At 50.0% G+C, this 24563-nt stretch overlaps 3 protein-coding genes across 12 annotated transcripts in view; 1 reads left to right on the top strand and 2 right to left on the bottom strand.

Annotated features, from left to right (window-relative positions):
• CSAD (cysteine sulfinic acid decarboxylase) overlaps positions 1–3406 on the bottom strand; it is a 35599-nt gene extending 32193 nt beyond the window's left edge. Inside the window, exon 1 of one of the 2 annotated variants that reach the window (XM_060195279.1) lies at positions 3107–3406. The gene's annotated coding sequence lies outside the window, so the exon portion shown is untranslated. Of the gene's footprint in view, positions 1–2768; positions 2901–3106 lie in introns of those variants that run through there. The other variant, XM_060195282.1, reaches the window with a different exon arrangement.
• Positions 2736–17928, top strand: ZNF740 (zinc finger protein 740). 6 transcript variants are annotated; one of them, XM_060195286.1, is made up of 8 exons: positions 2736–2872; positions 3675–3702; positions 6476–6625; positions 6970–7059; positions 7635–7787; positions 7971–8094; positions 8374–8492; positions 17905–17928. In XM_060195286.1, exons 2-8 carry the CDS (start codon positions 3679–3681, stop codon positions 17911–17913), a joined length of 669 nt encoding a protein of 222 aa, XP_060051269.1. In that variant the 5' UTR covers positions 2736–2872; positions 3675–3678; the 3' UTR covers positions 17914–17928. The 6 variants fall into 6 exon arrangements, with proteins under 6 accessions (XP_060051269.1, XP_060051266.1, XP_060051267.1 ...); XM_060195283.1 differs by lacking the exon at positions 17905–17928 and adding an exon at positions 12832–16185; XM_060195284.1 differs by lacking the exon at positions 17905–17928 and adding an exon at positions 12570–12730.
• ITGB7 (integrin subunit beta 7) overlaps positions 17032–24563 on the bottom strand; it is a 25379-nt gene continuing 17847 nt past the window's right edge. For 2 of the 4 annotated variants that reach the window (XM_007518191.3, XM_060195270.1), the window contains 10 exons: positions 24071–24229; positions 23722–23817; positions 23485–23574; positions 21096–21245; positions 19615–19808; positions 19130–19353; positions 18684–18903; positions 18354–18559; positions 17944–18104; positions 17032–17291 (listed from right to left, as the gene is read on the bottom strand). In XM_007518191.3, coding sequence (XP_007518253.1) covers positions 17211–17291; positions 17944–18104; positions 18354–18559; positions 18684–18903; positions 19130–19353; positions 19615–19808; positions 21096–21245; positions 23485–23574; positions 23722–23817; positions 24071–24229 — 1581 coding nt within the window. In that variant the 3' untranslated portion in view covers positions 17032–17210. The remainder of the gene's footprint in view (positions 17292–17943; positions 18105–18353; positions 18560–18683; positions 18904–19129; positions 19354–19614; positions 19809–21095; positions 21246–23484; positions 23575–23721; positions 23818–24070; positions 24230–24563) is intronic. The other 2 variants (XM_060195268.1, XM_060195269.1) reach the window with 2 other exon arrangements.

Here is a 24563-nt window from a genome sequence, read left to right as displayed (position 1 = left end):
GGTTAAGCGCAGGTGGCGCAAAGCACAAGGACCGGCATAAGGATCCGGTTCGAGCCCCCGGCTCCCCACCTGCACGGGAGTCGCTTCACAGGCGGTGAAGCAGGTCTGCAGGTGTCTATCTTTCTCTCCTCCTCTCTGTCTTCCCCTCCTCTCTCCATTTCTCTCTGCCCTATCCAACATCAATAACACCAATAACTACAACAATAAAACAACAAGGGCAACAAAAGGGAATAAATAAATAAATTAATTAATTTTAAAAAATTAAAATAAAATAAAATAAATAAATAACATATTTTTTAAAAGTTGAAAGACAAATGAAAACTAAGATGTAATATTTTAAATGCATATTACAGATAAAAAATTCATACAACATAGACAGGATCTCTACCAATCAGTAGAAAACACAAACTTTTTTTCTAAATATTATTTATTTATTCCTTTTTGTTGCCCTTGTTGTTTTATTGTTGTAGTTATTATTGTTGTTGTTGGATAGGACAGAGAGAAATGGAGAGATGAAGGGAAGACAGAGAGGGGGAGAGAAAGATAGACACCTGCAGAAATGCTTCACTGCCTGTGAAGCGACTCCCTCGCCCCTCACACCACCTGCGCTTAACTACTGCTGCTCTACCGCCTGACTCCCAAACAACTTTTTTCCTTAATGGATAGGTGATATAACAGCTTATAAAAACAATTAAAGTATCAGAAGATAACCAGAGCTACACAACTTCACTATTATTGACATGAAAATTGAAACAATGAAATTACTATTTTTAAACCAATTAAATTGGCAACTGTATAAAAAAATGTATTGCATCCAAGTATCAATCAGAAGGTGGTAGGAATAGAGGCCATTCAGGCAGGATTCTGAGTGAGCTGTAAATTGTTACAAACTTTTGAAATTCGATTTCATAGCTTCTATTAAAATTTAAAATTTTACTTATCATACCTACAAATGTAATCTATAAATGGGTACAGGCAACTACCTAAGGATGGTTATTTTGACATTTAAAACACTGCAACAAACCAAAATATTCATCCGGCTGGGCCTAGACAAGTTATAAAACTATGCAGGAACTTAAAAAATGTGAACTGCAGTAGGAGTGGGTGGGGGGAGTAGCTGAATGCATAAAGTGGTGAACTCATGCATGGGGTCCAGAGTTTGACACCCAGCAGTACTTGTGGCAGAGTGATGCTGAGCTTCTCTCTTACCCTCTCACTAATTAGTAAGTAAATCTTTTTTAAAAACTGAATTTAGAAGATGTCTCCAGTACTTGGGTAACTACTGAGGCAGATGCCTTGTATTCTTGTTTTCAGTGGAGAACCAGGTTCAAATCCAGGCATACAATATGACAGGAGTCCTTATGTTTTGTCTGTCTTTCTCTCTGATATATATTTCAAATACATGGATGGTGCACTGTCGGTTTTCAATATATACATATACATGTTGGATGAAAAAAATATTAACATAGGAAATAAAAGTCTAATACACTTTTACTAGCCTGCCACACTAATAAAAGTGGCAACCTTGAGGAGCATGACAAATGAGGAGGAAGTTTAAAAAAATGCATATATATTTGTCTTTTATACTTCTGTGCTGTGTAGATTTGTTAAAATAAGAATGAGCGGTTTTGTTTTTTTAAAGTATAAAATTCTCTCTGGTGGCGTTTTCTTCATTCTAGCTCAATTTAAGATGACCCTAGCACCACAAGAACTAACTCAACTTGCCAATGTGCCTACTTGTGGAGAGCTCAGGATATTAAATCTGGACACAAAAAGTGGCGGTGATGTCTTGGCTTTTTCTTTGCTATTATCACCCGTGCTGTTAGACTACCAACCTGACAACACCGGCGGCAGAAGCGGAACCCTAAAAGAAGTGGGCATGCCCTTCCTCCAAGCCCACTTTGCACAGCTCATCTTCTGCAGTTCTCCCTCCTTCATAACTAAGCAGAGAACCTGAAGGCTTAAGCTTTCATCTAAATGTAGCTGGGTTGTGGATTCCTCCTTGCATGGCAACTCTCCAGTGACACAGCCCCCTGAAGGGAGTCGCAGGGCACTCTGCACATGAGGACAGTGCTCTGCGTCTGGAATAAAGGGGGGATGCGGCATAAGGTAACGGGAGTGAATCTCGGGGTCCACGGGGCTCACTTTCAGATTGTGATTGAGAACACAGGGTGGACACGTGCAAAGAAAATTAACTCCTCTCCCAAAGGGCCGAGCGGTCCCAAAATTTGCTGATGTGGGCCTGATCTGCAGATTCTGGTAAAAAGGCGATCTCGGTCGAGTTACATTTAAAAGCAGGGTCTAAACTATTCTGGCTCTATTTGGGACTCCAGACCAGAAACGACAGGGAAATCCGCAAGGAAGGGAGAGGGGTTTGTTTTTATTCCTTTTGTTTGTTTGTTTGTTTTGTTTTCTAAGAATCTTAAGCAGCTCACCTAGCAATACCTCTGAGCCTGCACCCAGCGAACCATCTTTTTCAAGGGCCTCCGTGGCTGCCCTTAGTCAAGATGGCCGCCAGGGCTCAGTCGCACCACAGCGCAGGCACTGTGCTTCCGCCCCTCCCACTTCCGGCTCCTCATCGCGCCGACACCGCCCACTCTCCAGCTGCACCCCGTCAGTGCCTACCAAACCTCACCCCGTTTTCGGCTGTCCCCGCCCCGTCCAGGCTCCCGAGCCCGGAAGTGGATATTGCAGCTCGGCGGAGAAGACGTGGGGGAGGGGGAAGTGCTTCCGGGGGAACGGGCCCGGGCTGGTGTTTGTAAACTTGCCTCGGTCCCGGCGGGGCAGCAGTGGCCACGGGGCTGGCACGGTGTGTGGGGCCCGGAGGAGTTGCCGTGCAGCGGGGGACACGGCGGGAGGCCGCGCCGAGCAGGTAGGAGCACGCCCCTGGGAGCGCAGCGTCGTCCGGGCAGACGGCAGCGCTTCAGCAGGCCTTGGGGCGCCGCGCGGAAAGGGGGAGGGGAGGGAAGGGGAGGAGGGGCGCGCGGCGAAGGGAGGGGGCGCGCCGGGAGGGGGGCTGGGGCGCGCGCACCGCCCTGCCGCGCGCCCCCGGGCCCGGCCCCCGGCGGGGGGGCTGCAGTAGCTGGACGCGGGCGCGAGCACGCACCTCGCGCGCCCCTCCGCGCTCCGGGCTCTCCTCCGGGTTGGTGCGGCGGGCTCGGCGGCGGCGGCGGCGGCGGCGGCGGGCTGCCGGGAGGCGGGGGGCGAGGTGCCGCGGCGGGGCCTGCGTGCCTCCTCCGTGGCGGGTTTCGTGCCCTCGGGCCGGCGGAGAGCGTGCACGTGCGAGCCCGGCGGCGGCCCCGGAGCGTCCTCTCTCCCCCGGGCCTGGCGCGGAGAGCGCGAGCTGCGCGGGCGGCCGGCCGGGCACAAAAGCCTCGAGGGGCCTCCGCCCCCTTCTTCCTTTCCTAAAATGGCAAAGCCTGGCAGTTGGTCTATTGGCAGGTTTCCTCCTTCGGAGGCGCCAGTTACTTTTCCTCGTGTTGGCTGCACCCTCCTTGCCCAGGAGACCGGCTCTCTGCTCTTGACCTAGAAAGGAAGCCCTTCTTGATCCATGTTCTCTTTCTGAGCTTCCGAGAGCACCAGGCAAGAAAAGAAAGTTCAGTTGACCCCTCTGCAGGTTACGTAGCCCGAGGAGAATCACACTTAACAGCGCCCGTCTCCCATTCTGTTTTCAGGTGTATGAAGCAGACTTCGTGGACATCGGTGAGAGAATTTGGCCAGAAAACCAAGACTGGCAGACTCTTCCTTCTGACGATAGACGGGAGCCAGGCAGAGCCCAAGGATTCTTGTGGCATCTATCTTGTCTTTTTTTTTTTTTTGACACAAAGGAAGTTCAATATGATGGCAGCAGGACTAAAGGGACATGCAGGAGTTGTCACAGTGATTTGGTGACATTTCTTCATACAGCAGTGTCTTAAGGAAAGGTCAACTAACTCCTGAACTCTTGGGTTGCATTAAGTGAGAAATCAGCATGGCTCAGGTAAAAAAAACTATAGAGTTCTTCGAGATCACTGGGAAGCGTGCTTGCAGTTTCACTCTTGAATGCTGCTTTGTTCAACATACTGACCAACCCAGTGAGCCAAGCTCTATATTAAGCACCAGGGAGAGATCTAGTGGAAGGAAAGGAGACAGGTCACAACCCCTGTCTTTAGGGAGCTTCCAGTTAAGTCAAGGAGGCAGGCTGTGCTGCATCTCAGGCTTTGCTGGGGCGTTTGCAAAGCAATGTGTATTGACCCTCAGGGGCATGAGGGAGTGAACAGTTTAGTGAATGCTCCATTTGTTTTGTTTTTTTTCTTCAACAGGAATTTATTGAGTTCCTGTTACATGCAAGGCACTTTGCTAGTGACACAAAGATGAATAAGGTTGTCCCTGTCCCCAGCGAGCTTCCTGGCTGGATGAGGTGGGGCAAAATGGAGAAGTAGTCTTATTTATGTTCAAAACATCTGGCGCAGTGGCTGGGTATTGGTAGAGACTTGGTGACTGTTGATTGGAAGGCTGTGCAGTAGAGGAATGTACACCGCAGAGAAGGAAACACTACCTAGGATGAAACTTGAAGGATGAATAGGGTTTTGCTGGAGAAACAAGCTGAACAGGGCATTCAGACAAGGAGAACGGCTTGGGAGAAATGAAACGTACTGTAGATAGTTTGTTAGTTTGGGAGCTAAGGATTGAAATGGGAACTTTTTGAAAAGATAGCATGGTGATGGATGGGAGAGCTAAGGTGAGCTGAGTTGTTTCCTGGAGAAGCAAGCAGGTTGTAACCCAAGGGCATTTTGTTAGTTGTGAAGGAACTGGTCTTCATTCTATATGGAATGCGAACTCTGGAGAATGTTAAGCAGTAAAGCCATTAGATCATTGTATTTAGAAAGTGGTTGTCATTGTGGATTCCAGGATGGATGGGGAGACAGGATGACGAGTTAAGTTAAAAAAAATCTGTGGCATATCATTAGAGCTGCTCCCGGCTTTCTTTTAGGGACCCTCCACTATCAGTCTCACCAGGATGGCAGCCTGATTATAGTGCAGTTGGCTTGCTTCCAGCTGCATACACAGCTTCCTCCTTTCCACACAGAATAAGAGGCCTTCAGTTCTTCTTCCTTTGTTTGCATCCCCCTTCAGAGCATCGTGTTTATTTTTGTAAGAAGACTACATTTCTCTGATCACTAACTTTGTGCTGGCTACTGCTAAACATTTTACTTCTTTTTTTTAATATTTATTTATTATTTATTCCCTTTTGTTGCCATTGTTGTTGTAGTTATGATTGGTGTTCTTGTTGTTGGATAGGACAGAGAGAAATGGAGAGAGGAGGGGAAGACAGAGGGAGAGAGAAAGACACCTGCAGACCTGCTTCACCGCTTGTGAAGTGACTCCCCTGCAGGTGGGGAGCCGGGGGCTTGAACTGGGATCCTCACGCCAGTCCTTGGGCTTTGCGCCACTTGCGCTTAACCCGCTGCTCTACCGCCTGACTCCCACCTTTTACTTCTTATATTAACTCTCTTAACCCCTTAGCTAGATACTATGCTAAGCACTTTGCATTTAAGGAAACTCAGGCTTATAGGTGTGGAGTAGCTTATCTGAGATTATGTAATGCAAACAGCAGAGCTAGGGTTTTGTTTTGTTTTGTTCACTTTCAGACCTTTCATTCCAAAATCCTAGAAGGGGTCCCATCTAAAATGAATTTATTTTAAAAGAATCTGTGCAAGTTTATTGATCCAGCTATTTCTTAAGTGTTTCTTCAGCTAGAGAAATGTATTCTGTAGTGTGGGCTAGACATTTTGAAGAATTCAGCAGTGGAGAGAGGGAATTTTTTAAATTAACTCTTGCTTAAGTATTTTTTAAACTACAAGCTGAGAAGGGAATATGAAGAAAATATGGACATACACACATGTAACTGGTCTAGAGGAGTCGAGAAATTGTACATGCCATTCCAAAACCTTTCCGATTTTATGTCTGTTACAATTGATGGAAACGTGAGGAACTTAAAATCTAAATGCAGAACTGGCCTGATTTGTATGCATATTTGTGGAACCCAGTGGAATATACAGTTCACGCCACTGAGAACTGTTAAGTCAGAAACAGGCTCTGTGAACTGAGTGTGCCACTCATTGAGAGTGACTTGGAAGGTTTCTAGAACCCTCCCCTCATTTCAGTGGATCGGCAGGATAGACCCTCATACCTGCTCAGAAGGTCTAGAAGTAGCAGTCACACATGGTCACACCTAGCACAGCGCTAATGACAAAGCATCAGCACTTTGTTGTCCAACTGATGTGTGCCTAAACATTGACCGTTGTCAAAATAGGTAGCTCCTGGTGAGATGAGTTCGTGGGGCCTCTGAAAGGAAACGGCTTCGCAGCGAGCAAGGATAGTCCTTGGAGAGAAGCAGCTTGTAGCTGGGTGTAAGAGAGTTCAGTAGAAGAAGGCAGCCTGTTTTTGCCCTGCCCTGCTAGGTGACCTGACACCTCATCTCCTTTCAACTTAGGCAAGTCTCCTGGCTTGTGAAGGCCTAGCAGGTGTGAGTTTGGTTCCCACTGCAGCCAGCAAGAAGATGATGCTGAGCCAGATTGCCAGCAAGCAGGCCGAGAATGGAGAGCGGGCAGGTAGCCCTGATGTGCTGAGGTGCTCAAGTCAGGTATGGCGCTTGAATCCACTGTGGCGCCTGGGGGTCGGGTGGCCCAGGCTCTCTGCCAGGAGATGCCAAGCTTTCATTCCTTTGTGCTTCTGTCTAGGGAAGTGGGGAAAGGGGATCCAACGGGAAGGAATGAACAAATGGGTATTTTAGAGAGCTAAGGAAGGTCATCTTTTGTACCTCCAACTCCTTAAGACCAGGGTACATGGAGAGGAAATGGACAAGTACATTCTCTAAACCTGTGGGGCAGGTGTTATCCTCATCGGAAAGCGTTCTGAAAGCAGCATTCAGTCTCCTGTCTGGTGTCGTAGATGGATTGTGAGTTTAGATCTGGTTTGTATTCAAAGGGCCACCGCAAAGACAGCGATAAATCCCGGAGCCGCAAAGATGACGACAACCTGGCTGAAGCCTCTCATCCCAAAAAGACTGTTAAAAAGGCAGGTAATGGGGTAACCCCCAATCTGGCACTGCTTGGTAATGGGTTGATCCTCCTTATCTTTCCTCTAGGCTCAACCAGGAGCTTTCTTTCCTAGATGTTTGGTTCTCTCGTAGCCAGTGAGTGTGTTACCCTCATTTTATCCAGAGACCACTTTGGTGGTAGATCTCAACCCGCCTGGGACACCCTCAGCGAAGGAAGGAGGCCACAGAGGAGCACGGGGGTGGGACCCTGTGACCCGTGGTAGGCGGACTCCCCCTTGAGTCACTTTCCGAGCTTTGGGCTTGATAGAGCTGGTCATGTACTCACACCACCTCTCTCCCCAGAGTCTGTCTGTTTGTTACTTGTATGTCTGCTCTTTTCACTGTTCTGGGCCACCTTCTCATTTGGAGAGACAGAGAGAAGAAACAGAGGGAGAGATACTGTAGCACTGCAGCATCCTTCATCACCACTGCATCTCCCAGTGGTGCTGGGGCTCAAGCTGGTTATGTGCGTGACGATGAGGCCCCCTCCCCAGTGAACTCTCTCTCCGACCCAAAAGCCTTGTATGTTTGTTTGTTCTTTTGTCGTCGCCAGGGCTTCACTGCTCCGGGCCGACTTTTTTCATATAGAAAGGGAGAGACAGAGAGAGAGGGGGAGAGGCACCACAGCACCGAAGCTTCCCCCAGTGCCGTGGGGTCCCGAGCTGGAACTTGGGTCGCACGCATGGCAAAGCAGGCGCCTTCCCAGGTGAGCTGTCTCGCTGCCCCCTTCCTCTCCCCAAACCCCTCCCCTCCCGCCCCCGGTCTCTTAACTTGAAGGGATGTGGGAGGTGACAGCATCAGAGAGCTTACTCTGTCCACCAGCTGGGAGCAGACCCAGAGGAGAATGGAGGCGGGAAGGCCTCCTGACGTGCCTGATTATCGCCCCCAGGTGGTGGTGGTAGAGCAGAATGGTTCTTTCCAAGTAAAGATTCCCAAAAATTTCACTTGTGAACACTGCTTTGGAGCCTTTAGGAGCAGTTACCACCTCAAGAGGCACATCCTCATTCATACTGGTGAGTCTGGGCATGTGTTCAGAAGAGGAAAGCGCTCTGTAATTTGGAGTGCAAAGGAAGGGAAGGAGAAGGTCTTTGGGGGCAGTTGGAAAGGGCGAGTCTAGAAATAAAGGACAAAGATGCGCCGGTGAAGGAGACAAGCGCGTGGCTCTGAGTAGTGGCGCTGAGAACAGCGGCTTTGGGGTGTCACTAAAAGTTAGTGTTTCTGGGGAAATGCCCATCATGAGGTCCCTGCCATATCCACCTCCTGACAGCAGCTTCTCTCTCCCCCTGGGCCAGGTGAGAAGCCATTTGAATGTGATGTATGCGATATGCGCTTCATCCAGAAATACCACCTGGAGCGCCACAAGCGTGTGCACAGTGGTGAAAAGCCTTACCAGTGTGAACGGTGTCATCAGGTAAGCCCATGTGTCGTCCACACACACAGGAAGCAGGGCCTGCCAGTCTGGGGCCTGCCACTCCTGGCCCTGGCAGTTAGAGATACGGCGCATCTCTAACCTGATGCATGAAGAAAGGGCGCGCTAGAGGGGTTGTAATAAGATGATGACAGTAGCAGCATTTCTCATATGCTCACCCAATCCCAAAAACTGAGAACATACTTGACATAGGTGGTGTTTTTTTTCCCCCCTACTACTGAACTGGGGTCTTGCATATGTACAGTTTCACCACTCCAGGTCATTTTTTCATTTGGAAAGATGGAGGTAGGGAAAGACACCACCAAATCAAGCTTCTGTGTGTTGCCAGCATCTGAACTTCGGCCACAGGCTTGGCAAGGCATACACCCTACAAAGAGAGCTCTCTTCTTAATAAGCCCAAGCCGTGCTCAGCTCTTGCTTGTGGTGTTGAGGATGAAACGGGGAACATGTGAAAATCGGGCATGAGAGCCTGTTGTGTCTAGAACACTTCTGCTGTGCTGTCTTTCTAGCTCAAGCCGCCCCGTTGATTTGTTAAGACTCATTTGCTCATTAATGGGAAACAGAAAGAGCCAGAGCAGCACTCTGGCATTGTGGCACTGAAGGTCCTACTTGGAATCTTATGCTTGAAAATCCAGTGTTTTGTCCATTGCACAGCCTCCTAGGCCCTGCGATCCCATGTTTATTTAATTTATTTACTTATTTATTGCCTCCAGGGTTATTGCTAGGGCTCGGTGCCTGCACCATGAATCCACTGCTCCTGGAGACCATTTATTCCCCCCCCTTTTTTTTGTCCATGTTGTTTTATCATTGTCGTGATAATTGTTGCTGTCGTTAGATAGGACAGAGAGAAATGGAGAGAGGAGGGGAAGGCAGAGGGGGAGAGAAAGAGAGACACCTGCAGACCTGCTTCACCACCTGTGAAGCGACTCCCCTGCAGGTGGGGAGCCAGGGGCTCGAACTGGGATCCTTATGCCCATCCTTGCACTTCTCGCCACATGCGCTTAACCAGATGTGTTACCACCCGACTCCCGTGATCCCATTTTTAAATCTCACATGAACTCCAGTAAGGTTGTAGAGTCCTGCCATCTTTTTTTCACTAATGAGGAATTTGAGATTTAGAGACATTAAGTGTCTCGGGTGTCAAGGGCAAACTGAGATCCACTTGACCTTTACATGTGGTGTCTTTGGAAAGAAGAAATAGAATCTCTGGGGGAGCAAGGAGTGGGCTCACTCCGTAGAGCTTTACCATGCACAAGGACCCAGGTTTGAGCCCTTGGTCACCACGTGGGAGCTTCATAAGTGGTAAAGCAGCGGTTTCTCTCCTTTTGTTCTCTGCCTTCCCTTTCTCTTACCCATTAACTAAAAAGGGGGAGGGGGAGAAAGGTGTTTGACAGGAGTGGTGGACTTGTGCAGGTATAAAAACCCTGGCAGCGAGGAGGGGCTCTGTAGTTGTGGTGGGAATTGTACCCCTCTTATCCAGTCTTGTCAATCATTAAGTCACTAATAAAAAAAAAAATCTTAAAAAAATTCACAGAAGGGTGGTCTGGGAGGTGGCACAGTGGATAAAGAATTGGACTCCTCAAGCATGAGGTCCTGAGTTCAATCCCCGGCAGCACATGTACCAGGGTGATGCCTGGTTCTTTCTCTCTTCTATGTTTCATATTAATAAATAAATAAATAAAATCTTTTAAAAAAAATTCACAGAAGAGCAGTGGTAGATAGCATAATGGTTATGTAAAGAGACTCTCATGCCTATGGCTCCAAAGCCCCCAGGTTCAGTCCCCTGCACCACCATAAACCAGAGCTGAGCAGTGCCCTGGTAAAAAAAAGAAGGGGGGGGGGTGTGGGCCGTAGCTCAGCGGCTAAAGTGCAAGGACCAGCATAAGGATCCCAGTTCGAGCCCCTGGCCCCCCACCTGAGGGTCACTTCATAGGCGGTGAAGCAGGTCTGCAGGTGTCTATCTTTCTCTCCCCCTCTGTCTCCCCTCCTTTCTCGATTTCTCTCTGTCCAATTCTACGACAGCAACAACAATAATAAAAGCGACAAGGGAAACAAAAAAGGAAAGAAAAAAAATTCACAGAAGCCTGAGAAATAAAGATGAAGCTGTGGCCTCCCGGGGGGGGGGGGCATGTAGCAGCAAAAACCATTTAGAATGTCTGTCCTCAGGGAAGAGAGGTGACGATATCGGGGCTGCATGGTGGCGCACCTGGGTAAGCACACACATTACAGAGCTGCACAGGGAACTGGGTTCAAATCCCCAGAGCCCACCTGCAGGGGCAAAGCTTCACAAGTGGTGAAGCAGTGTTTCAAGTGTCTCTGTCTTTCCCTCTCTGTCCTCCTTCCCTCTACATTTCTCTCTGTCCTAGAAAATAAATAAATAAAAGTTAAAAAGAGATGAGAAGGGTGGCAGTGTCTAATCTGATGAGAATGTAAGTGGACCAAGACAAGACAGAAACAAGAGCCGAGAAACAGAAGCACTTTCTGGATGCTTAGCTAGGTGTTAATGTTTGTTTGTTAGGTTGGTGGTTTTTTTTTTTTTTTATGAATTTCTTTTTTAAATTTTATTTGTTTTATTGGTTAGTACAGAGAAGTTGAGAGGGAAGGGGGAGGGAAAGAGATGAGATAGACACTTGCAGACCTTGTGAAGCTCTCCCCCTGCAAGGGGGAACCAGGGGCTTGAACCCATGTCCTTGTACACTGTAATGTGTACACTTAACCAGGTGCGCCACCACCCGGCCACACTAGGCGTCATGTTTGCTGCTTGCTTCTTTTACACTGGATCTGCACGACACTTAACTGGAAGGCCGCATGAGAGCTTTGTCCTTCTGGTTCACCACTTGCTGTTCAACCTCGAGAATTCTTTATGTCTTGAGGTGGATTCTCAGTAAATACTTAATGAAGAAAGCAACCACTGAGAGGAGGTACTTTGAGCTTCTTTTTCAGATGAGGTGCTGTCAGAGAACTTGTCTAAGGTTGTCCAACTGTCCAGTATTTGAGCCAGGATTAAGACTTCAGAATCGGGCTGGGCGGTAGCGCAGAGGGTTAAATGCACGTGGCGCAAAGTACAAGGACTAGAGCAAGGATCCTGGTTTGAGCCCCCAGCTCCCCACCTGCATGGGGGGGTGCTTCACAAGAAGTGAAGCAGGTCTGCAGGTGTCTATATTTCTCTCCCCCTCTGTCTTCCTCTCTTCTCTCAATTGTCTGTCCTATCCAACAACAAGGACGGCAATAACAGCGATAAACCAAGGACAACAAAAGGGAATAAATGGCCTCCAGGAGCAGTGGATTTGTAGTGTAGGCACTGAGCCCCAGTGATAACCCTGGAGGCAAAGGGGGGGAAAAAAAGACTTCAGAATTCATGTTTTTGAGTTTTTGCCCCTTTCTGCTGGGGCTCTGACAGTGCATGATGCCAGTGCTCCGGGGAGCCTTTATGTAGTTTAAAGAGGGTGAGAGACAGAAGACAGAGTGAGATAAATGGAGAGAAGGGCAACGGAGAGACACCGCAGCACCGCTTCACTGCTTATGAGGCTCCCTCACCCGAATGCTCCCAGGTGACCAGAGACTCCAGCTTGAGTCCCTTTTTTTTGTTGTTTTTTTCATTTATTGGGTATAGACAGCCGGAAATCTAGAGGGAAGGGGGAGATAGGAAGAAAGAGAGATACTTGCAGCTCTGCTTCACCACTTGCAAAGCTCTCCCCCTGCAGGTGGGGACCGAGGGCTCAAACCCAGGTCCTTGTGCACTGTAGTGTATGCGCTCGACCAGGTGCGCCACCGCCTGAGCCCCAGCTTGAGTTCTTGAGCATGGTAACATGTACACTCTACCACTGGTGAGCCACCATCTAGCCCCCAAACTTACTTCTCTCATTATTATTACATATTTATTTATTTATTTATTTATTTTTTACCAGAGCACTGCTCAGCTCTAACTTACGATGGTACAAGGGGGTTGAACTTGGGACTTTGGGGCCTCGGGCATAAGAGCATGAGAATTTCTTTACATAACCATTATGCTATCTCCCCCCACACACACACACCTTTTATTTTTCTTTTTTGCTACAGCACTGCTTAGCTGTGCATTATGGTAGTGCCAGAGATTGAACCTAGGACTTTGGAGCCTCCCTCAAGAAAGTCTTTTTGCATAACTGTTGTGCTGTCTCCCTGCCCAGAGTTTACTTCCTTACTACTGTGCTTTCATGCCCTTTGTCTTCGTACTGAGGGAACATAGAATGGGTCGTCTGCCTCCTGTTTTGGGGAGGGCAGATGTAGCTGAGAGGTAACTGGGCTACTTCTCTTGTACACTTACCCCTCCCTTTTCTCTCAGTGTTTTTCTCGGACAGATCGATTACTCAGACACAAACGGATGTGCCAAGGTTGCCAGTCCAAGACTTCCGACGGGCAGTTTTCTCTATAGGCGCAAGGGGCCCCCGGTGGTGGGAGTGGTCAGAAGAATCTACTGAAGAACATCCCCTCTGGTCTACTGTTCCCACCACCACCCCATCTGTACTGTCCCCCTCCCGCAGGAGTGGACCCAAGAGACAGCAGAGTGTGTCGGGGTGGCGGCCCCAGAGCCTCAGCCCTGTAAATATCTGAGACTTTGAGTATCTCGGGGAAGTTCCTACAGCATTCCTGGGGAGGGAAGCTAGTCCCTGGACCCTTGGCTGAGCTCACAGGCGGGAGACTCAAGGTACAGGACCAAGACTCAAGTTTGGCTCCCACAACCTTGGACTCTAGCTAGCAGCTGAAATGGAAAAGATTGGGGAGAGAGATGGGTTGTGTTTTTTTTTTTTTCCCTGTTTTTGTTTTTGTTTATCCAAAAGCAGTTTCAGCAGGTTCACTGTGGATACATGTGATCAGGACATGTGAAGTCCTGACCCAAAGCAGGGACTTCTAGCTGGGCCGACTCTTCCCCCAAATTGAAGTTGAGTTGGAGTTGATTCTCGGTGTTTCACAACCCTGCGGCTCACGTCCCGATTGAAGGAGAATGGGATCAGGGATAGCAGCTTACACACTAGGGGCAGAAGCAAGAGCAGTTGAAGGAGCAGACATGGGCCGGGGTCAAGAGTGGTCAGGTCTTTCTCCAGGAAGAGCAAGAGTGTGCCCTGGTTGTGACAATAGCCCAAGCCACTCTGGTACCTGGGGGGGGTGAGCTCAAGTGCCTTTTAGAGGAAACTTGGGTGAGGGTGGCCCATAATGCCTTTTTCTTCTCTGGGCAGTTGATCACAAGGTCGTTTGTGGCTACCTCGTTGCCGTTGGCTCCTATTTCAGGTGCTGGGCAGGGAGTAGTGGATGTCAAAGTAGATTCTCTCCTTGCACCCTCTTAGTTCCCCCTTCCGGTCAAGTAACAGCTGTTCACGGCACAGAGGAATGTGGTGTCCCTTGATCCAACCGTTGAGTAGAAGCTATTCTCTCTGCCCAAGTCCTGTCACTGTTCAGGTAGAGGAGACGGGATGGGATCTGGCCTTTGGTCCCAAAGAACAAGATCTAGATTGACTTCCTTCTCAGCGGCCGTCCCTACCCAGCAAAGAATTTGGGGGCAGGAGGGTGTTGTGAGAGAGGACTGAGGAGACCTAATGTGGCTTTATTCTTAACTCTATTCTTTGCTCTTCTCTGCTTCAGTACCACCACCCTCTCCATCCCCCCAACATGATCAGGTGTGTGTGTGTGTGTGTGTGTGTGTGTGTGTGTGTGTGTGTGTGGTATGTGAGTGTTTGTATGCATAGAGACAGCATATTATTGAGCCAAACCCTTCTCTGGCCCTCAGTTTAGGGAAGGGTAAGCATGAAACAGCATCCTCTTCCCTCAGAACCTGAGACCCCAACAGGAGCTAAGGGACTCAATTGAGGGAACTAGAGAGCTTTGTTTTAGAGGGTTTCTTTCTTTCTCTCTCTCTTTTTTTTTTTTTTTTTTTTGTCTCCAGGGTTATTGCTGGGGCTCAGTGCCTGCACCATGAATCCACTGCTCCTGGAGGCCATTTTTCCCAACCCTTTTGTTGCCCTTGTAGCCTTGTTGTGGTCATTATTGTTATTGTTGATGTCTTTCGTTGTTGGACAGGACAGAGAGAAATGGAGAGAGGAGGGGAAGACAGAAGGGTGAGAGAAAGATACCTGCAGACCTGCTTCACCACCAGTGAAGTGACTTCCCTGCAGGTGGGGAGCTGGGGGCTCGAACCGGGATCCTTAGGCCGGTCCTTGCGCTTTGCGCCACATGCGCTTAACCCGCTGCGCTACTGCCCGACCCCCCTCTCTTTTTTCCCCCCTTTGATTGATGCAACAGACCGGTAACTGGTTAGGATGTGTTTTTAACCCAGACCAGGGTTTGTGAACATGAATTTTTTAAGGTTAAAATTAACTCTCTTTCTCCCTGCTAAAGAAAGGATCCTCCTGGGATGTTCTGGAATTTGGGTGGCCTGATCTATGGGCAACAAGGAGAATCCTCTGGGGAGGAATCATGGAGATGTCATGAACCTGACCAGAAAATGTGAGGGTGGCAGCAGCAACAGTGGAGCCTGGCAGGGAGGCCCTCCGCACTGGTGAGGTGTGAGGATTTCAGGTTAAAGGGAAGGAGGCCTGGCACCCTGGCAGCATCTGAGATCCTTTGGGGCAGATGCCAGGGATTATTTGCCACCCTGTGCTCTTGAGGCTCCGTGCTGGCACTTCCATTTGGTGGAGTCCAGAACCTGGACTTCAGTGCTTGGGTCTGCCCTGTGGACCCTGCCAGCATGGCGTGTTTCTGCCTATGAGCCAGCCCCCTTGCTGCTAGAGGGCTGTGCCAGGAGGGGTGCGTGGAAAACATTGTCCTCCCAAAAGCCTTTGGGGAAAGGGTGGCGCCTGTCCCTGGCACTTGCAGCTCTTCTGTTTGGGGCAGGAGTGTATGTGAAGGGAATCATGGGAGTAAGTGTCCGAGTGCGAATGTGTGTTGGCGTCAGGCTGCCTTGGTGGGGAGCAGACAGGCCTCCAGAGCACAGGTGCAAAGGGCCGTACCAGAACTACCCCGCCAAGGACGGGGCTCTGGGGGGACTCAGGAGTGGGTGGTCAGTTCAGCTGTCCAGGTGCTGGTGTTCTGGACTAGTGGATGTATTTAAGAGCAATTTAGTACCCACAGGGCCTGGGAGCCCCACTTACATACCCCAGGGAAGCCACAGACAGAAGGCTGCCTAGGTTCCTAGGCCCAATGACCCCCCCCCCCATGCTGGAGTGGGGTCTAGCACTGGAAAGATGCCTCAGGTGTATTTGGAGTGAAGGGGAAGGGAGGTTAAGGCAGGCTCTCAAAGACCAGGACATGGAGTCCAGGGACCTGGGCAAGAGAGTAGTGCCAGTTCCTGGGTGGGCTGCTATACCAGACCCTCACCAGTCACACCCTTTCTAGCACCCAAAGGCTTTTCCATCCATCCCTCAATAGCCTCTTGTCATCACTTAGCTACTGATTGTGCCCCATGGCTTAAATTCAGAGGGTTAAATGAGGCATGGCCTGCCACCACTTAACCCTCTCCCCAGATGCTCCCCTCTGCTGTGGCCCTGGGGCTTTCATTCTCACCGACCCCTCCTACTTGCCCTCTCCACTTTTTTTTTAATATACTTATTTTGCTATGGGGGAGGGGAATGTCAAAATGAACAAGATCACTTTTAAATGGTAGTTTTTATAAGATGTTATAAACTTGTATCTTTTTACCATTAAAGTACAGTGTATGTTCCTTCGTGCTATATTTAGGATATTTAAATAAAAAGAAAATGGGGCTTTTCTACAATACTATCTCTTTGGAAAGATTTTTCTGTTAAGGGAAACCTTTCCACTGGAGCCAGAGTGGTTTTCTTCCTCCAGCAAAAAATAAAACACCAGGGCCCAAGAGAGCCGGGGTGCTGAACTTGAAAGCATGAGGTCATGAGTTTGATCCCTGGCATCACATGTACTAGAGAGCTAATCTAGTTCTCTCATGTTAATAGATAAAAATATTTAAGAAAAGGGGTCGGGTGGTGGTGTGTCCAGTTGAGACATGTTAATACGTATAAGGACCTGGATTTGAGCCCCTCTCATCCATATCTCCAGGGGGGCAAGGTTCACGAGCAGTGAAACAGCGCAGTGTCTCTGTCCCTCTCTCCCCCCTCCACTTGTTTCTCTGTCCTAATAAAAACACAAAAAGTAGTCTCTGGGAGCTATGGATTCATCATGCAGGGACCAAGCCCCAGCAATGATCCTGGTGACAAAAAATGCCATGACTTGCCATTTCAAAACTCCTTTCTCATCAAAGAGCAAGAAGTAGAATAGTGTTGTTTCTGAATGAAGAGACCTGCAAGGCAGGGCAAGGCAAGGCAGGACCAAGTCATTACCAGCCGTGCAGTGCCTCTGACCTGGTCTTCATCAGCATTGCTGGAGAGAACTCAGTACCTGCCAGCCACCACCTCCTGCTTTGGGGGCAGCAACAGTTGCCTACAAGCAAGTTTGAGAACCTTCCCCTTCCTCCAAGTGGCAGGAGAAGAAAGACACACGAGTTTTCCTGAGGTTGCCAGGGGCAGCAAGTGACAGCTGTAATCTGAAATGAAACTTTATTGTGTGCTATGGGGAGCACAGTTGCAGTAAGAGGCAGCTTCTCAGGTGTCACTGTGAATGAAAGCAGGTGGTAACCTCTCCACAGTGGATAACCCCACACACACATCCCTCATTCTCCCAAAGAGAAGAGTCCTGAGGTGATAATCTCTGCCCTCTTCAGAGAAGGGGGCTCTCTGCCTCTTGGAAGTGGGGATTGAGGGTGGTTGTAATGGCACTTTGGTAGAGAGGATTGTTGCCCTAGGGAAAGAGGTTGGAAATGATAAGGAAATAGCCCTAGGACTTAAATCTTTTTTGTTTGTTAATTACCACTGCTAGGTACCTAGCTCTGGTTTGTTTTGTGGTGGTGCCAGAATTGAACCTGAGAACTTGGAGCCTCAGTCATGAAAGTTGAGTGAACCACTCTGCCATCTCCCCAGCCGTCCATCTTTATCTTGTCCTAAGAGGCCAATCTAAATCTGAAACAGGACCCGTGGAACTGATAGGATGGTAGCAGAGGGGTGGGGTGGAAGGAACCACAGCCCATGGACCACAGGTGTTAGGGTGGGAGGAATAAGGACCCAGGGATACAGAGGCAGAAAACAGAAAGGAGAAGCAGTTGGGAGTTGGGCAGTAGCACAGCAGGTTAAGCGCAGGTGGCGGCAAAGTGCAAGGACCAGCATAAGGATCCCGGTTCGAGTCCCCAACTCTCCATCTGCAGGGGAGTCGCTTCACAGGTGGTGAAGCAGGTGTCTTTCTCTCCCCTTCTCTTATCTTCCCCTCCTCTCTCCATTTCTCTCTGTCCTATCCAACAATAACACAATAATAACTACAATAAAACAAGGGCAACAAAAGGAAATTTTTTTTTTTAAAGAGCAGCTAAACTCTAGCCCAGGAACCAGAGCCTCCTTACCTGCTTCCAGTTCAGCTGCTGCTGCTCCTTCTCAAAACGATGGTATTCCCGGCGGTCATAGATTTCCACTGAGAGTCGGTAAGCCAGGACCAGTCCCAGCCCCACTGCCACGATGCCACCTACACAGCCCAGCACAATGGCAAGGGTGTGGTCTGCTCCCTCTTGGGGGGAAGAAACAACAGATTTCCAGGATCCGTCCACAGTCAATGCCTCCATCCCCACCACCCTCCCCAGCTGTGCCTGTCTGAAATAAGGGGTCAAGTTTACCCCTAGTGCAAGCACCGTAGCCTTCTCAGTTGGTCCTTCACAGCTCAGCTTAACTCCCAGGCCTGGTCTCCTGTTGCCTTGACTTCCCCGCCCCCAGATGGCAAGGCTCCACTGGCATGTCCACAGCATCCCTGCTTACTTACTCTCCTGGGGCCTCACTCTCAGCACAACCCTGCCACCAACTTTATCCTCCACCAGGAAGAAGAACAGCTGATTGTCCAGGGTCCTTGCTTTGCACCAGTCGTCCAGGATGGGGCCCGAAACCAGGGTCACATTGGCATAAGTACAGGCCAGGCTGCAGTTGGCGGCCAGGGAGCCAGTCCCAAAGGCCCCACACTCGGCACAGTCCCTGTCCAGAGAGTACCAGTAAGTTGCCAGCTGGGCTTTTATCACTAAGACCACAAGCAGGGATGAGGCAGCTCGTGAAGTCTCACTGTGCGCCTGCTCCCAAGAGACAGGAGCAGAGGCCTCACCTGTATCTCTCACACGATGTCTTGCAGCTGGGGCACTGGTCACAGAGGGCACCGTAGTAGCCATCCGAGCACTGGCAGCGGTTGCATTTGCAGTGCCCATGCCCGCTGCACAGCCCTCCCTCCGGGCTGACGCAGCTGTCTATCTCCCCGCTGCACTCACACGCTCTGCCCGTGCGGTTGGCATGGCAGTGACACACTCCACATTGGCAACGACCAAAGCCTGGGGCAGAGCCATACACGGGGTGACCGCCACGCTCCCCACACACAACCGAACATCCCATCCCAAACTGTCCCAGCCTGCCAAAACTAGCCGGTTCCCTCTGTGTGAGCCAGACACAACCCTCCAACTTCTCCATGAAAGCCTCGGTGCCGGGAGGTTCCCAGAACCCAAACATCCTCTGGGGAGCTGCCCGGACCCCAGCCTTCTCCCAGAAGTTTCTAGGTACCTCCACAGAGGATGCCCTCGTGTCGCTCACAGCTGGCATCATCACACTCGCACAGACGCCCGGAGCTCTGTCCACTGCAACTGCAGCGTCCACACTGGCACCGTCCCTTGCCACTGCACAGGGGTCCTGTCCCATTGGGGCCCCGGCACCCAGATTCCAGGTCCGGGGAGGACAACTCGGCCTCAGAGCACTCACAGAGTCGACCCAGGCGCCCAGGAGCACAGCTGGGAGGAGTTAGCAGAGGGGTGGGGTGGGGTGGGGTGGAAGCGGATGAGTTGCACTACCCCTTGCACTCTCTCCCATGATCCTCTTAGCCCACGACAAGGGGCTGGAGAGATGCCAGGCATAGTGGGCAAGAAGGAGATGGAGGGGAGGGCTTGTCTGAGAAGCTTCAGAAGAAAGGCAGGTGTCTTGGGGTGTTTGGAAAAAGGCTACCTAGAGACTCCGGGGAAAGGATGGAAGGCGAGGGGAGTAGGAAATTCTACCTGCACACCCCACACTGTAGGTGGCCCTGGCCATTGCTGCAGTGGGAAGCCTTGAGTTGGGTGTCACTGCAGTTACAGTCACACAGTGTGTGTAGCTCCACAGTCAGCTCCTCTGAGAAGCCCAGGGCTCGGAACTTCAGGAGATGGGGCGCTGGGAGGCACTGGGTAGCTTGGAGAGTGACCCAGAAGTTCACCTGAGAACAGGATGGGCAGAAATGAGACTGAGAAGATAAATACATACACAAACCATGCCCACTGACCATCTAGAACCCCACTCTGAAGTAAATTATTTTTATTTTATTAATTTTTATTGTCTTTATTGGATAGAGACAGCCAGAAATTGAGAGGGAATGGAGAACATAGGGAGAGAGAGAGACATCTGCAGCCCTGCTTCAGCGCTCACAAAGCTTTCCCCCTGCAGCTGGGGATCAGGGGCTCGAACCCTGGTCCTTGTGCACTGTAATACATGCACTCAACTGGGTGTGCCACCACCTGGCCTCTTTTTTTTTTATTTATTTATTTAAATATTCCCTTTCGTTGCCCTTGTTTTATTGTTGTAGTTATTGATGTTGTCGTTATTGATGTCGTTGTTGGATAGGACAGAGAAATGGAGAGAGGAGGGGAAGACGGGGAGAGAAAGACACCTGCAGACCTGCTTCACCGCCTGTGAAGCGACTTCCCTGCAGGTGGGTAGCCGGGGCTCGAACCGGGATCCTTACGCCTGTCCTTGCGCTTTGCATCACTTGTGCTTAACCTGCTGCGCTACCACCTCCCTATTTTAATTTGTTAAATTTATTTTGCCTCTAGGGTTATCACTGGGGCTCAGTGACTGCACTACAAATCCACTGCTCCTGGAGGCCATTTTCCCCGCTTTGTTGCCCTTGTTATTGCTGTTGCTGTTAGATAGGACAGAGAGAAATAGAGAGGAGGGGGAAATAGAGGGAGAGAGAAAGATAGACACCTGCAGACCTGCTTCACCGTTTGTGACGCAACCCCCCTGCAGGTGGGGAACCGGGGGCTCAAACCAGAATCCTTAACACCAGTCCTTGCACTTCACGCCATGTGCGCTTGCCGACGCACTACCATCCGACCCACTCTTTAGTAAATTAGCAGCTGAGGTCTGGGCCAGGTGGTGGCACACCTGATTAAGCACTCACATTACAGTGTTCAAGCCCCTGGTCCCCATCTGAAGGGGGGACGCTTCACCAGTGGTGAAGCAGGGCTGCATATCTCTCTGTGTGTCTCCCTATCTCCTCCTCTCAAAGTCTCTCTAGTCTCTATCCAATAATAGATAAAAGACAAGTTCACACCAACATGCATCTCCGGGAAGCACACTAGAAGAGGCCACTGACGACCCCTTTCAGAAGGATGAAGGGTGATGCTCACATGCTCACCTTGTTTTCTGGGCCCACCACCATCTTTTCCTACCTTCTTCAATTCCCCATTCCCACTCAACTTCCTTCTGCCTGGCTGGCTCTCACCGTCTGGTTGATCCGGACGTCGTTGCACTGGCCTCGTCGGTCCCCAGTTTCACTCCTCCTCTGCTGAGGGCCCCCACACTGAGATTCATAAGAGATGCTAATCCCATCAGGGAGTAGAGAGTGTTCGAGGGTCACAGTGGATGACAGGTTCTGTGGAGGTAAGGGATTGAGCAGCCACGGGAGAAAAGACTGACCTCTACCTGCTTCCCCCATGCCTTGTCCCTGTGCCCTCTCTAGTCCTCCTGAATTTCACACAGGAACCTTGCCCTCAACCCACTGTGAAGCCCCTTCCATTCGGCCCTGTCAGGCGGCACCCCTAGGGGAAGGACCTAGGAGAGCCAAGAACAGGCCCAGGCTTAGAATTCTGCAGTGGCTGTGTTTGAGACTCAACCCAGGACATACTAAACTGAGTGCTTACAAAATCTAAAGGGCACGTGCCTTCTTTTCCTCTGGACTGGTGTGGTGCAGGGAACTGAGCCTGGGACCTCAGAGCCTCAAGTATGAAAGTCTTTTGCAAAACAATTATACTATCTTCCCAGCGTAGCAGATTCTTTCAACTGACTTTGGCCCGGGAAATTTGATACAGCCTTAAATTTTTATTATTACTTTACTGTCACTATTATTATATTTATTTAGCCACCAGTGTTATTGCTGGGACTTGGTGCTGGCACTATGAGTTCAACACTACCAGCAGTCTTTTTTTTTTTTTCCTTTCTGTTTTATATGATAGGACAGAGAGAAATTGAGAGGGGTGAGGGAGATACAAAGGGAGAAAGAAGACCTGCAGACCTGCTTCACCGCTCATGACCTGAGTCCTTGAGCACAGTAATATATGCATTTAACCAACTGGGTGCCCCACTGTTGGCCTCCTATCCCCATAGTTTTAAATTTCCTCAAGGTTTAGATTCCTGTCATCATCAAAAAGCCTATAGGGAGGAAAGGATAATTCAACCGGTAGAGCATGGGACTTGCATGCATGAGGCTTCTGGTTCAATTCCTGATTCGGGATCAATGTTCTGAACTCTCTCTACTGTGTGAATATTCCTCTATCTCATATAAAGTAAGCAAAGTACAAAAAAAATAGAGGCCAAGGCTGTAGCGCAGCGGGTTAAGTGCAGGTGGCGCAAAGCACAAGGACCTGCATAAGGATCCCGGTTCGAACCCCGGCTCCCCACCTACAGGGGAGTTGCTTCACAGGTGGTGAAGCAGGTCTGCAGGTGTCTTTCTCTCCCCCTCTCTGTCTTCCCCTCCTCTCTCCGTTTCTCTCTGTCCTATCCAACAACGACAACAACAATAATAACTACAACAATAAAACAACAAGGGCAACAAAAGGGAATAAATAAATAAAATAAATATTTAAAAAAAAAATAGAGGCCAAGCAGTTTAAGCACACAGATTACAGTGTGCAAGGACCCAGGTTCAAGAGTGGTGAAACAGGGTTGCAGGTGTCTCTGTCTCTTTCCCTCTCTATCTTCCCTTCTCAATCTCTCTCTGCCTCTATGTGTGTGTGTGTGTGTATATATGATGCAGGAGCTGGGTGGTGGCGCACCTGGTTTAGAGCACACACCACAGTGTGCAAGAATCTGGGTTCAAGCCCAGGTCCCCGCGCCTACAGGGGAAAGCTTCACAGCAGTGACGTGGTGCTGCAGGTGTCTCTCTGTCCCTCTCCATCTTCCCTTCCCTCTCGATTTCTCTCTGTCTCTACCCAATAAATAAATAGATAGATTTTAAATGATGCATCCTACAGGCTAGTTGAAACTAAACGCAAGAAATACTTGGGTCCTTTTGTAGTCCTCCAAACAAATCCCAGGATTTCTGTAAAGACTATCCCTGAACTGTTTATAAACTCATTGTAAACACTCAGGGCAGTGCTTGGCAAAAACACGAGCTCAGTGATTGATCTTTCCCTTCCCTGCCCAGAGCAGGATCCCATGCTCTGCACAGTTCCCACACTCCAGACTCAAGAGCTTGAGGGAATGAATGAAACATTAATGGCTGCCAGGTGCAAACAGGAACTGTGGACTGTTGTTACCTTTTAGTTTTTGATTTCCCCCCCCCCCCAGGGTTATCACTGGTGCTGGGTGCCTACACTATGAATCCACTGCTCATGACAACCTTTTTTTTTTTTCATTTTATTGGATAGGACAGAAAGAAATTGAGAGGGGGAGGGGAGATTGGGAGAGAGAGAGAATTACCTGCAGACCTGCTTCCCTACTTGCAAAGCGTCTTCCCTGCAGGTGGGGAGAAGGGGGCTTGAACTGGATCCTTGAGTGTGCTTAACCCAGTGTGCCACTGCCTGACACCCTGTTCCCTTTTAGTTCTACTACCCTATCCCTCTTGGCTCTCTCCACCTCTCCTCAGTGCCCACCAAGCCCAGCCCAGGCCTCACCTTGTACGCACTGATAATGAGCTGCACCACATTGCCGGAGTCCTGACTCAGCTCCCCCACTGCAGACTTGGGGATCAGCTTGCTCAGCTCCTGGGTTGGTGAGGGGTGTTGGGGGAGTCAAGGCTAGAGGGAAAGGGGCTCCTGGGGGTCTAGAAGGAGGGCATATAGTGGGGGCGGGGAGGTTGAGAAAGGCTCACAATGGCGTGTATGTGGGCGTGACGTTCCCACAGTTCTCACCTGGTAGACAGGCAGCGTGGCGCTAGTGACAGCAAAGATGGGCTGGATGTTTGCTTCAGAGAGAACCTGGGCGACCTGACCCACGGAGGGATAGTCCTGGAGCAGGGGTCAGGGACAAGTGAGGATCCCAGGTGCCCCCACACACAACAGCATGCAAGGTGCCCTCAGCCCAAAGTCTGGGAGTGAGGGTGGTACCCACTGAAGGTGCCCTCAAGTCTTGGCCAGGAGAAGGGAGGGGCTTCTGTCTGAGCACTGGGGGAACAGGGAGAGGAAGGAAGCACTGCTAGGGAAGACTATTCTGGGGGGTAAGTGGCAGCTCAGACAGGGAGGGCACAGAGCGGAGACTCACAAAATCTGTGCTGCGACTGTAGAGACCATTGCTGTCCAAGTGGCAGTGCCCATCACTGGGCAGGAAAATGCCACCCAACTTCCCATCCCCTGCCGTGTGAAACGTGTCATCGGAAGTGAAGACCAGCAGCCGGGACACATTTCTCCAGCCAATCTGCTCCTGGAAGTGGAGGTGCGAAGAGAGCCTTGGGCCACCCCAGCTGACTGATTCCCTGAGTCAAGAATTTGGCCACAACCTTGTTCTGAGTCAATTTCTCCATTCTCTTGCCTCCAGTTCCCTGCTTCTCCCCAGTATTCCCCACCCTGGCTAGTGGGAGTCTTCCTGTGCACGAGGAAAACATACCACTTCCTCAAGATATTTTACTCCAGGCCACTAGGAAATAGTCAAAATAAGTGTGCAAACTGCAGTGACTGTGACACCACAGCACCAGCAGCAGCAGCAGCCCTGAGCTGTGCCTTGCACAAACTTAAAGGAGGCAAGTCAGGCCCCCGAC

This window comes from Erinaceus europaeus, chromosome 7 (genome assembly GCF_950295315.1).
Source record: "Erinaceus europaeus chromosome 7, mEriEur2.1, whole genome shotgun sequence".
NCBI classification, from domain to species: Eukaryota; Metazoa; Chordata; class Mammalia; order Eulipotyphla; family Erinaceidae; genus Erinaceus; species Erinaceus europaeus.
Note: the sequence above shows the minus strand (reverse complement) of the source record. Positions and strands in the feature narration are given on the sequence as shown.